General features: G+C 37.4%; 1 protein-coding gene across 2 annotated transcripts in view; it reads left to right on the plus strand.

Annotated features, from left to right (window-relative positions):
• RAP1GAP2 (RAP1 GTPase activating protein 2) overlaps nucleotides 1-14276 on the plus strand; it is a 215044-nt gene that overhangs the window by 163409 nt on the left and 37359 nt on the right. Inside the window, exon 1 of one of the 2 annotated variants that reach the window (XM_053457171.1) lies at nucleotides 1185-1386. The exons of the other annotated variant lie outside the window; for it this stretch is intronic. Within the exon in view, the coding sequence (XP_053313146.1) occupies nucleotides 1360-1386 (27 nt within the window). The 5' untranslated portion in view covers nucleotides 1185-1359. Of the gene's footprint in view, nucleotides 1-1184; nucleotides 1387-14276 lie in introns of those variants that run through there. 2 annotated transcript variants of the gene reach the window in all.

Raw genomic sequence — 14276 nt, forward strand, 5'->3', positions numbered from 1 at the left:
CGGTTCTAGAGACTGCTCAATACTAATTTTGCCATCCTAAATTGGACACACAGCTATTACAGAATACAGATCAATGTGCACACGATGGCTGCGGTGTTCCTTTAATATTATGTATTATTCTATATATTCTTTCATTTTATGTAGTACATGAGAGTACTTTCCAGCTCCCTGCTCAGACCTCACCTAGAGTATTGTGTACACTTCTGGAGACCCCATCTCTAGAAGGATATTGATATTCTGGAGGGAGTATGGCTGCTAAAATGGTAAGTGGATCGCAGGATAAAAAATATCAAGAAAGATGAATCACAATATTGATAGCTTGTAGGAGAGAAGAGAGAAGGAATTTGATTAACAAAAAAGTATTAAAACACAAAGTGATTTAACAAAGTGCAAGATGGAAGTTTATTATGAGAAGTGTTAGAACAAGAGGTCACAATCCCAAACTAGAGGGTCAGGCATTTAGATATAATGTAAGTACATTTTAGTTTACTGAGATGGCAGTAGGCAAGTTGGACATCCTCCCAGCAGAATTGGTAGAGCTGAACACAGCAGGGGGATTTAAACATGCATGGGATAGGCATAAAGCTATCCTGAGAAAACTCAAGATTGTAAGCTTGCGAGCAGGGCTCTCTCCACCTAATGTATCGGTTTGTCTTAGTCTGTCAATTCTCGTCTTGTCATATCCCTTGAATATATGTATTGTATTAAGTGCTGCGTCAACTGTTGGTGCCATATAAATAAAAGATAATAATAATAATAAAACTAAAGATTGGTTAAGGTCTGAGTTTTTACATCAGGAAACATGGGCAGACTAGACTGACTATTGAATTCTATGTCTATGTTTCTGTAATAATGATAGATGTTATTAGGCCTGGGTTTAATTATGATTTTATTTCGGGTATGACAGTGACCCCCTATTGTGTGTAAATACATCTACAAAGGGCTGTTGTTTTTATTTGAATGCAAACATACTTCCAAGACATCTACACTAGACCGAAATAGAGCTGCCGAGGCCAAGGCACCTGATCCTGGTTTGGAAGGTGCTGGCTGCTCCATTAGCACACAACAATCGATGGACTCAAAGCCAAATCATTTTCAAAGAGTTTTTTTTTTTCTTCTCTTTTTTTTTTTGCTACTTTAAAGCATACTTCCTGAATAACCTGTTTCTTGCCATCAGACTTGGCAGACGACCCACCCTTTTTAGTTCAGCAGCATTTACATGGGAAGCTCCGCCAGACCTTTTGCAGGTAGAGAGCAGTCAGGAGTGGGCTGGGATTGTCAGCCGTACGTCTGCTGGCCCTGGGGGCGGAATTCCCTTTTGGTTTTAAAACATTTCGTGAAGGAATTCTGGATGGGAAGATGATGGATTTCCTTAAGAATATCTTGGTAAGTTTTGCTAGATAAAGTTGGCCAAACTTTCCCGTTAACAAAATAGTCCCACGGTCTTTTTTTCTTTTTTCTTTCTTTTTTTTTTTGTGTCCTAGTACATGTGTTTGTCTTTCACCAAGCTGTGTAAACAGATCACTCGGTAAATGAGAACACCTCTTCTCTTTCCCAGAGGGGCTGCGCTGACAGCCAGTTTGATGACACAGTCTGTCTTTCTTTAATGTGTAAAATAAAAGTATGTTTAACCTCACAAAAGAATGATCTGTGTGCAGCATTACAATTATAGGACTGTTTCATATCACAAACAATATTACAGGAGAGAAAACACCCGCGTAGAATCCAGAATAATAAAATTATGTAGAATAAGTAAATATGGGAAATAAAAACAAAAATTAAAGAGAATGCTAACTTACGTCGTTCCTGTAATACAAACATTGGTCCCATGTCTTCAAAATATAAGAACCCAAGGTACCTATACTAAAGTTTTTAATGTTGGGGCATATTCACTCCCTTTATTCCATTTTCAATATGTTTTATATAAGCTAGTTTCCCTTTTCTGCGCATGACTTATATGTTTGTATATTTGAATCTATCTGTTTTCCCAATCTTGTAACATTGAGTTAGCGAAACTTGCGTTGATCGGTCAGTGCTGATTGAAAATAAGGTCTTCCTCTGGTTCAGGGTTATAGATGATGGATTGATCAGTTCTAGCACTTCAAATAATCTAATCTTTCATTACATTATATAGATGGAATCTCCATAGAAATGATTAGTCCGCTCCAGTGTTATCATACAGACATTTTATTAGACGGTCTTAATAAACGATGTGCGGTATCTTGCGCTATTCTTTTTTCATATGATTAACAGGTTTTCATTCTTCATATAAAAGCATCAGGACGAAGGCAGACGTTTAGTAAATATATTGCACCGTCAAGTTTAACAATAATTGTTCTGGGTAACTACTGTATGTCTGTTCTTCTGCTTTGTTTCTCTGATGTGGAATGCTGGAGACCCTGTCCTATTTTTATTGCATCACTTCTGTAATTGATTTCTCGTGTTTTACTGCAAGTTGTAAATTTGTTGTCTCTGTTTCCATTATCAATATAAATCGTCACTTTGACTCCAGTGTGTGGGAGAGACAGCCTTACTGGTGTCTCAGATGAACTGGTTTTAATCAGATTGTTTTGATGCAGTGGTGTAGTTTATGGGTTTGTGTTTTTAACCTGATACTTAGTGTTCATTTTCCTTTTTTTTTGCCCCACTTTGTTTTTATTGTCCGTGTTTTGAATGTATTTATTTATTTATTTTGAGAATTCTTACCTTGAAATGTAGTCGTTTGACTTTAACCATTCGGTGTCTGATACAAGAGAAACCCAACTAGGGCCTGTCTCATCCCCCACAACCAGCGGTAACAGGGCTAGATGTATATGGATAGTTATTTAGTTGGTTTCCTCTGTTTTCCATATGGTAGAATGTGCTCCTATTTATAGGTAGACTAGATAATTTAAAATGAGTTACGAGGGAAAAGAACAAAAATAGCATGGGTGTGCCAAGCCAAGGAGTGTTTATTTAACCCATTCAACAACTTGTACAGCAATGAATTTGCAAATTAATGTAGGCAAAGAGGCTTTAAACTGGCATTAGATTCATGCTAGGGAAAAGACACGTGCACACGCATTCTCTCTAATATTGGCTAAAGCAGGCATTCATTGGCAAATGTACACGACCTGGTTTGGGTGTTGGGCAGGTGTTTTTTTGCAACCCCACAGAACAGCACACTGGTCAGGGCAGCTAGTTCATGGGATAAAAGATCCATACATTGGGCTCTCCCAATAATACCAATATTGCCGACAATTTTATTCTGGAATGATTCTGCCCAGGCTACTTTTAGTTTAGGTGATAGACTCGATGAGATAAAGCATAGGTCAAACCGACACAAAGGATAGTTAATAGTGGCAGATCCTGGCTGTTTTGGCCACAACCCTTACGTCTTGCAGCTTCACTTCAAACCGGTCAATGTAGCTGGGTGCTTAGTGTGTCTTATGGGAGGAGAATCAAGTAAGTGGGTCTCAGTTAGATAATGACATTTTAATTGGCACCTAATGGTTCTCTTCCAGACAGATAAGAGCTGTCCAGCTAGAGGTCTGAGTGCAGTCTGCAGCCAAGAAGGTGCGTTGAGATGCAGACAAGCAGGACCTGTGCATGGGTGAATAGTTAGCAGGCAAGCAAAGCATGAAAAGGCAGTCTTATTGTAAAGGTTAAAAACTACAAAAGCAATGGAACACGTATATATGTCATAGAAAGCCACATCAACACAATATCAGAAGACCAAACCCAGTGTGATTCAGGATGGAAAAATATGTCTTATCGCTTCTTAATCATTGCAGTTCGTTCTTCCATATGCTATACAGTACACAGTGTTTACAGAGACATATATAAACATGCGCCTTATTGAGAGATATTTATGTACACGGGTGAAGCAACTAACGTATTTTATTCCCAAAAGATTTTTTTAGACACATTCCTGCTTTTTATGTACGCATTGTTGTGCCTTTTAGGGCTGTAGGACAGAGCTCCTAGAAAACAAGGGTATCAGGAGAGGAAAAAAAGATGGGTTTTTGGTTCTCAATGAGAGATTGTCTGTCCCAAATAGAGAAACTAGAGAATATATTAGAAGCTGGCTCTCGGTTTCTGTGTGCTTTAGATGACTGATTGGTATAATGTTTGCAGTTATTACGGTAAATAGAAAACGGAAGACACCATGGTCACTGCTAAATAGAAAGTCAGACATCTTATCTCGCAGCAATTATTTGCTTTAGATTTTATCATTTTTTAGGGTAAGTTCAGGAGACAAGCAGGTTACCGGGACAGTTATGGGCTGCTTACAGCAAAGGCATCTCGCATTAAACGCAGAGACACCGGATGTCTGTCGTCCCTTTAATGGAAAATAGCCTTAGTATAAAGTTATAATCTTCGATGTAGAGCTTTAGCACTGGGTGAAGAGGCACATCTGTGTTAATGCAATTACCATTTACATAGGGGAGATGGGCAGCCATTGTGATTCTAAGTTGCACTATGCAGCGTTTAGTCATGTGAAAAAGTTACCTTGTTGCCGAAAACACTAAAAGTTTAATGACAGCCAGGCGAGTTTAAATAATTATCAAACCCCAAAGGTTCATTCTAAGGGACGGCTAGATGCATTGTGTGTATATGCCCCCCTATTGCCTCCTCCTAACTAATGCATTTTTAAACACTTGAAAACGTGAAGGGCTCTTCAGTGATTAATTTTATATGTGAGTGGGAATAAAGCGGCATTTCAATGCAGATCTATGTTGGGGAGTTTTCATTTCAATGTCCATTGCATTGTGTCTTTTTTTTTTTTTAAATCGGTGTTCTTTTGTACTTATTAAATATGTAACACATAAATTGGAAATTTAATATATTTCATGCCATTTGCATTGATACATTGATGACAAAATATTAAGGTGTTATAGAATCTAAAGTTGTCTACTTTGAAACCTGAAAAAGTCTAGGGTGTAATGTCTGTTTGAACCTTCCTGCATTGTCCACATCTTACAAAGGCTTAGGGCTTTGTCTGTGCTCATGTAAACAGGTGATAAAGTTTCACCTGGATGATGAAAGTCAGGATAGAGTTTTGTTAATCAGTTGCGGAACATTCCAGCGTCACTCTTTCATGTTGACTGCTTTTTGACAGGTAGTGTGCTTTTTGTTATGCTTGTTTACTTGGCATTAATGACAAACATCCCAATTCCAAAAATGGCTATCCCCTTAGCTTTCATATCTTGAAAGTATATGACTTCCTAATCACAAGCTTACACATGTAGACTGTATAGCGGAGGTGTCATTGCATTGAGGTAAATTTAATGTTGAAGACGTTGTGTTACATCTAAAGCATACACACACTCATTTTCTTTCAAGTACGAGACCTAGAATTCAACTGTAGAGAAGAGTCCATTTTAGTATTGTTCCTGCTATATTAACCTAAAACCTTAATCATTCCTTGGTCTTGTCTTAGATTCAGTGTATTAAATATAGTAGTGTTGTCATATCCGCCAATTTTTCCATGACTTCTACTTTTTACTTGGTGTTCAAATGCTGTCTGTGTGATATAAAAACTTACAGAAGAAAATCCGCTACCTAATCAAGTTTAAACATCCTCCCTTATGCAGTTAAGCATTTCATAGGTTGTGGCCGGCAAAGATATGTCCAGGAAAAATGGTCAATGTGTCAACCCTAGTTTGGAGGCTGCTCCATTTATCTGAAAACACATTTTGGCAGCTACACAATATTCTGAAGAGTACTTTCGAAGCCACATAACACATATACCTAAGCAGAACAAAGGACTAAGTGGCTTGTGTGGTTGTTAAATAGTGTGGGGGATATCTCTTGAGAGATACAGTTTTTTTTTCACTCTTTTTACTTTTTCATTATTTCCGTTTTTTTCTTGCTTGGTAAACTTAGGTTTTTTTCATTTGATATAATTTTGTGTATTGACTTTAATAAAGCGTGATGTTTAAATTTTTTGAATCATAGTAGCACCTCATATCATTTTGCTCCGTTTTTCTATCACCCGCTCAGTGAGATTCTTACATTACATGTTCCTGTAATATATACTTCCATCTTGTACTTTGCTGCATCCCGTTGTATATTTTAGGTTTGACTGTTATATGTAATTTTAGAAAGTATTTTTTTTTTTTTTTACGATAAGGCAGTGAATATATGTAATAACCTTCAAAACCAATTGGAGGTTATTATAGTGAATAAATTTAATCATGCATGGAATAGGTATAACACTGTGTGAAGCAGATAAAACTAATGGATGAATAAGGTTTGGGGTCTTTACATCAGAGTAAATGCATTTAAATGGTCAAATCTATAGGCTGAGGCTTGTGTCAATTTATGGACTATAAAGCCAGGATGTCTGGCTGAAGGTCACAGTGGATATAGCGCAAGGTGTGATTGGAACTTCCATTTATGTTCCATTGTGTTTTACGGACTTTATTAATTTATCTCTTCCTTATTCTAAACTTTAATTATTTTGCAAATAAAAAAAATAGTTCAGATCTACAAAGTATGGATAAAAATCACTTTTTATTCCCTTTCTAGAGTGGTTATCAACATATTGACTTGTTTACCCAACTGACGCTCAGACGGTTAACCCCTTGGAAAAGAATGTAGCACAGAGTTAAAAGACAGCATTTAATTCTTGTCTCAACAAAAAATTTCTTTACAAATAGACTGAACACAATATGTGACAGTCTGGTGCCTTTAAATGAAACAGCATTTAATAGAAGAATTAGCTTTGGGTTAAGCTTTCTGTTTTTTTTTTTTCTGCAACACATATTCCAAATGAACTTGTTTGTTTTATGTCAAAAGCAGAGTTAGTACTAACTGTTCATGCTGCAAGAATAAAATGTGTTGTCTTTTCTCTTCTCCCTAAAGACTTATATTCAGCTATGTTCTGATCTGAAAGTAAAGGACTGCAAACCGCTTCACCTTGAGCAGTGTGGAACAGTAGATAGCATTCTACTCATTATGATAATCTAGGTTCAGGAGACTAAGCTCATCGGTGCACAACCAAGAATCTGGTTCCCGCGGAAAACATGTACATTTATGTTTCGCAGAATTAAGTCCTCATAAACGGTACATACTGTATGTATTTAGCTTTGTAACAAGAGTTTCACTCTCTGAATACTGGAGAAATCTATGTAGCATATAGAAGCCAACTTGAGTTTTATGAAGTTCAGTAGGGTTGCATCACCACCGCCATAAAGAGGCAATAGAGTTGGTCTTAGTGTCATGTCACCAGTCTCGTGTCATGGGGCACCTGGACTTGGGGGAGGGGGGGTGCTGACTGTTACCCAACAAAATGTCCCCAGTATGGGAAAGTAAATCTGGTCAGGGGAGCAACGGATGCTTCTGCAGTGCATGGGCAACTGGCACAAGAGGTCTAATCCTACATTTGCCCAACACATACTAATCTCGTAATACCACACCAGATGTACAAGTACAATATTTAACAAGGGCTCAAAAGTTAAACTTGCCTGCCCAAGTACACTGTTAGTGGTGAGGCTTCCTGCCATCCGCGTTGTGAATGCTGCTACTGGCATTACTGTTTCCACTTCCACAGACCAACAACAAAGAGAAAAAAAAAGTATTCATGTGCATTTCAGGAGTGGTTGAAAAGTCTTCAGTTGTCTATTGTTAAGCATAGTAGTGTTTGACATGTTTTAAGGCTTGCGTTTCTTCTTTCTTCTCCTGATCCTCCTCCCCATTATGTATTATAGCTGGTATAATATAAAAGCTATTTTTAACTATATACAATGAAGATATGTTGTTTTTTTTTACGATTCATGGAATTTGCAAATGCTCTTTGTTGTACGTTTGTGAGTTGCGCCTCGCGGGATGGAGAACCATTGTATACCATTCTAAGAAGCTGCGTTTGTGCGTTAAATGTAAAAATAGAAGTTATAAAAATAGTATATCCAAGAGCATGCTATGGGAAATGGAGTAGTGTGAGGTAGGAAAGAACTGGTAACATTTAGCTAAGTTAACACTGGCACATGTGCCTAGCATATACTAAGAGGACTTTACATAAGTAGAGATGTATACCTAATTAGCGTACAAGGCATGTTCTAGGTAGGCTTCTGCCTATAGGAGTCTAGAGGGGGGGTTGGGGAGATCCTATGATCCCCCTGACTAGCCCACCATGCTGTACAATCGATAGAGGTCTGTGCTTTTTACACATGCTTTGAAATGGAGCATCGCTCAGGTGGCTGGACATGTAAGGTAGGCCAATGGTTCTGCCCTAAGCATGCCCTTGTCCCTTCCTCTATCCTTCCACCAACATAGTTGGTGCGTAAACACTTCTCTTTCTCTGAGGATCTGTCTCCATTATTCTGGCCTCTTGGAGTACTTCTGCAACAGGGAAGAGCTTCCACACAAACCACAGGTGCAACATCTCCCCCATTCTCCAATCTTGGGGAGATGGTATGCATGGAGGGTCCACCCTATTGCCGAAGTACCTGGAAGAGGCCAGGATAATGCAGGGGAGAGCCAGGAGCAGCAGAGAGCCAGGAGACGAGGAAGGAGCTAAAGAAAGGGAGACAGAGAAGAGAAGACACGGAACGCTTGTTGGAAAAGGTAGGGAAACATTGAGAGAGTGTGAGCAAGTGTGAGAGAGGGAATACCAGGGAGGGACAAAGAATTTTGTTTCCAAACCAAGAAAGCCCTCCACATTTAGTCTGAAACGAAAGGGCAGAAGACGAAATGTTTTGAAAATGAATGGACCAAAAAAAAGGAAACAAAAAATTTGTCCTAATCATTTTTGGTCGAAGTGCAAATCTAATAGTTATTCGCATACTTAGGAAAAACTCAGAGTTACCCCAATCTCAAGGCAAATGGGCAGATTCTCAGAGTCATAAAGTTTTGAATGCACTTAATACACTGACCTTTAATGATTTCTGAGCATTCCTATTGGTGCTTTTATCATTGCTATACCACACCTGGAATCCCTGCTCGAATAGCTTTACCTCCTGACAAATAATGTTATAATCATGAATGTTAGGTTGCCTCAATTAATGAGAATCTTTGCAATGGGCAATTACAGGGCTAACGTTTGTTTTTTGCTCGCTTTTATAGTAGTCAGATGGCTGCCATTTATTTATTATTATTATCCTCACTCAAATCTGTTTACTATTTTATATGAAATACTTTTACATTAAGTCATTTCTGACACTACAAGACCAGAGGTTGTACTGATAAAAATTTTGGCAACTACATATTGTTTCTTAATTTTGGGTATTACAGAAGGCCGGTATGTTGCGGACCGCATATTATACACAGCAAAGAGTTACACTGCATTCTGTATGAATATTCTTGCCTGTGTTTTTTAAACACTAGAACACAATACGTTTGCTGAAAACATCCTTTATGTTTCTCACCTATTGTATTCCATATTATCATTCTGGGCAGGCAGGTTAAAGTGAGGGCGTAAAAAAAGTACCCAGACTGATTAATGGTTCAGAAAACGATTTAAGAGTCAGCAGAAAGATTAATAGTCATATGTTTACACTGTTATATATTATTGCATTTGTATTAATGTGGCAGTTTAGTATCCCAGACAGCGTCGCCAACAAATAATACATATTCAAATACTTTGTAAATACTTGCATTCTTCACCCTGCAAACAAAAATATCTACCATTAGGTGAAGCTGCAGCTCCAGGGCCCCCTCCATGATCCTGTTTTTTCTCACCACTGATTGGCTGTTTAAACCTGCTGAAATCAATGTGAGTTTAGTTGTGCATGTGCAAAAGGGTATCGATAGGCTCCCCACCAGAACTCCTACTGAGCCAGTGCGAGAGCTGACGTGGAGAGTATACCACTTGGGCGCAGACAGTAGGGTTACCAGGTTGTTCTTTAAAAGGAAGACTCATCCCATTCATTTTACAGGACCCCTGCTTTGCTTTAAGTATGACCTCTCATATTATTCTGCGGAGCATCTCTCTCTGAAATGCTCTGCAGAGCCTCTTGGCTTTCTCCCTTACATGTTGAGTCTTTGTCATGCATAGCAGCATTCCCCCAGACTGCTGCTGAGAAATGACACTCCATTAGCTGACGAGAAGCCCTCACTGACGATAAAATCTTAGCATCACTCTCCCTGGACACCTATCCAGCGAGGTGCACCATTTGCTAAGACAGCACAGGAAAATGAATGCACTAAATGAAATTGTAACAGTGTATGAATGTCACACACTTGTTACATACCGCCCTGCAATGTGCTGAATCTAGATATTATAACTTTTGATCATTTCTAGTGGTAGGTTATGGCATTTATTTTGCAAAAAAGCACGTTTATAGAAGTATCTTACATAGACTTTCACTTAACTTTTCTTTTCACATATGAGTATAAAAGAGCACGAACTGAAAAAGAAGTCATTTTACCAAAACATATGACAACAATGTTGTCTTAAAACTAAATTGCTAATGTTTAGATAGATTTTATTCTTTTTAATGATAAACAAGGGAATAGCTTTTTTTTATATGTTTAAGCAGTTCTGGTGCTCAGTGATTAAAATCGAGCAATCACTATAGCAACCAGTAGAAAGTTCCTGCCAGTTTACCATTTTGATCCGAAGGGTCCCTATTGTACGGAGATTTAACCCCACGTTGTATTATAGTCACCGGCTATTTCTATGCTTATACCAGCGTCATTGCTCCCACTGCTGGCAGAGCTGTGCGTTGACAACTGCATGTAGTTTGCTTAACTTTAGGAAATGTCATTAAAGTGATCAATAAACAATAATGTTAAAGCCAGACTCATGGATTAAGTGGAACATTTCAAAGTAAGACATACCGGTACATTTAAAGGAATACTGTAGGGCATTGAAAAAGTACTGCCATACAATTCTGTGTTTCTATGTATAATGAAGCACCAGATCATCCCCTTGATGCCCAATATTGTAGGCAGTAGTTTCCATTAACCCCTTCGAAGAGAGGGTAACTTCTCCATTAATTAAGAACTATGCGATGGCAGTAGACCAGTGTTTCTATCTAAGATTTTTTATGTTTTATTTTCTTATTCTGTTTTGATTCTTGGTTCTTGTAAAAAAAACGTTTTACAACCTGTTTGGGGCATATGGATTTACTTGTAAATGTGTTTTATGGTTTTTAATATTTTCTACAGCAATAAACAGTCCATCGGGTGTTTATTATGAAAATTGTTAAAATCATCTGAAAAAGCATAACGGTCACAGCAGCAGCAGTATAACTCAAAGGTTAATAAATGCCAAGGTGAAACTTTATTGGCAGAGGAAATGTAAAGGTGCTAATGAGATTTCGAAAATAAAAGCAATTGTTACCATTAACCCTTAACCCACAATTCTGAGCAGTCATAATATTTATCTAATATTATGTAAGATTAAATCGGATTGGGGTTGGTTAATTTGGTGTGCGTTCCAAGATAGAGTTGAACGTATTGTTTTGATTGTCTTTATTGCATCTTAGTTCACTTTTCAATCATTTTGTTTTATTTTTAGTGCCTCTACACCCCATAGTTAGAGCTTTAGATATGTCACAGCTTCCTTGGGTGCACTAGAGCTGCTTTTCTTTCATTGCGTTATAATTACAAATCAGTCCATCCAACCCTAACAAAATGTACCTTCAAGACTGATGTTTTGTCCATCAAAACCATAGGGTATGCATTTAATCACTGAGCAGGAAACCATTATGTCTTGCTGACGTGAAATATCATACGGTAGCTGCATAGACACGCGTGTCCCCAACGGCTATCACTTTTGTGTAGGCTTCATTCTTTTACGTTCCATCATACACCCACATCTCGGCATCCAGCATCTGGCTGCTTTGTGTTTGTTCAAAGACATGATAAAGAGAGTTCAGGAGAGCAGCGAGTTTTGTTTAAGTGAATTACTCTAGATAGTGGTAACATTTCTTTTTTTGTTTAATTTCATGATTTTGAAAGCTTGAGCTAGTTTTTTTTTTTCCTGCAGGCAAAATAAGTGACAAAGAATGAGATTTTGTATTTGTGTTTCATGTCAGGGGTAGAAATGGAAAAGGGGGTTTAATTAAACCCTAAAAGCACTGGCGGGTGCGATTTATAGGAAACTTGTTTTTTTGAGTTAGTATCTCAGTTTGCTTTCATAGACCTGACCCTCAGTGCAGAGGAGATACCGATACTTTGCAGTTATTTGAGTAATCACAGTTACTCAAGAGGTTACTAAAGTAGCGGTAAAAGAGCAAAGTCACAGAGATCACAGACTACAAATTCTAGTATCATGTGCCAGGACTTTCCACTTAAAGGGAAGATGGAGTGAGGAGAACTGTGTTTCTACCCAAGGAGACTGACCCAACATTTGTTCTCTGCACAGAGATTCTGTGTAGCTGAACAGGAGACAAAGGCTTAACAGAAAGTATCTCCAATCAGTGATGGAGCATTACATTAAAAGCATATACAAAATATAAGTGAGCCATACATTGATTGGAAAGAAGTATAACGAGTCTCAGTATGATTGGAAAGCTTTCTTTTGGATTGTATTCTATTTTTGTGCTTTGAAGTAATCCCGTAGTAATCCCTTGATTAAACCGCCCCCCTCCTCAAATTATCTATTCTCGAAAAGAAACTCAAATGTCATTAGAGTATAATCAGTGACGTTGATTCAATAAACAATGAGTTGCGTTGAGACAAAAGTTTTTCTCTCACCTTAATTGAGATGTCTTGGCCACTATCACTCACCCACTACTCACTCTTTACTAGTGGTAAGTAAGGGTTTACTATGAAACCTTTAGCTCTGAAAACAGTACAAACTAGAAAATATTACCAATGCTTCTTCTGGGACTCTAGTGAAAAAAAACATCAGATGGAACCTTATCATGTTCCAAACAAAGGCCAGCCTTTACTAACATTAGATTAACAGCATAAGTAGCACAGTGTATAATATACATTGAAAAATTCTATATATTAAGTCGCTGTGGACACTGATCCAACAAGACCAACACTTTCTTGAGTTCATCATGGTTACAGTGTGAAATCAAGGAAAGGGAGTCAGGAAGGAAAAATGACTGTACAATTTAAATGGCAAACCATTTTGAGAGCCCAGGTGGCCACAACATGCTATGTTTGTAGAGATGAACACAAAATTGGGCACCATCATGAAATCATTTGGTTTCTATATATATATATGTAAATGGTTCTTACAAAAGAGTGAGGAGTACTACCCAAGCCTATATATTATGACATAACTAAGACAGCATTTAGGGCTCTATTGTGATGCTTAAAGTGAAAAAAAAAAAATTCTATAACCCAGAATGACATAAATCTAAATGTAAGCCATGTCCAGTGAAAAGGAAATAGCTTTTTAATAGTGTTTTATTTAATATTTGTGGCTGTTAACCAGTATGTGCCGCTTTTACAATTAAAAGGTTTCTGTAAAGTCGTGTTTTCTTAATCTTTAATGCATCCATACCGTGAAAAAAATAGATTAAACATTCGGAACAGGTATTACAAAAATCTGCTTTAATTTTGTAAAACTCCATCCTTCAGGCTAAAATATTATATAAATATATATATTAAAGCCAGTTTGTAAAACGGAAAAATTGATCTCTCTGGTTATTAAACTGCTAGCAAACATCTAATTTGTTAAGAAAAAGAAAAAGCCAACCACCTTGTCACAGCATGCTATAACTAAAAGTTAGCGTGACCCAGTGGAGGAAGTAATCTAAAAATCAATTCCACATAATTTATACATCTGTTTGGCAGGTTTCCACATTTTGTCTTTTTTTTTTTTTGCACGGATCCTATCATCCTGTTTTAAAACTGCTTTTTATGAATGTGGCAGCTGATACAGTATGTTTGTATTAGTAATACAAATAGTACATAACCATATTTTCTAAATAATATGATTAATAAATGATGTATCTAATATGTAGATATACTCGGAATATACTAAATAGTCCGATACCATGGTGTTTAATAAAAACATATACCGGTACATCAAAAAATTATGGAAAGAACCCAGCAGCAAGATACACATAAAAGATAAACAATAAAGAATGCCAAAAGTGTGCTTCAGTACCAACAAGTGCAATTGGGAAATTTATATTACCCAATTAAGATAGGAATCTTCTTTGTATGATTATTCCTTCATAACATGTCATGCAAAAAATGGCGATCTACACTTACCTTTGCGGACCTTCATAGAACTTTATCTCACCGAGGAATTAGGACTGCTGCCATGTTTATTATAACGTAAGATGCTTCATTTTGATTAAAAGTACATACTATTTCCACTTTCATTGACTACTGTTTTTTTCCTATTCCTATTCTCTCTCACAGGGTGATTCATTTTAAAG

This window comes from Spea bombifrons, chromosome 2 (genome assembly GCF_027358695.1).
Source record: "Spea bombifrons isolate aSpeBom1 chromosome 2, aSpeBom1.2.pri, whole genome shotgun sequence".
Lineage (NCBI taxonomy): Eukaryota > Metazoa > Chordata > Amphibia > Anura > Pelobatidae > Spea > Spea bombifrons.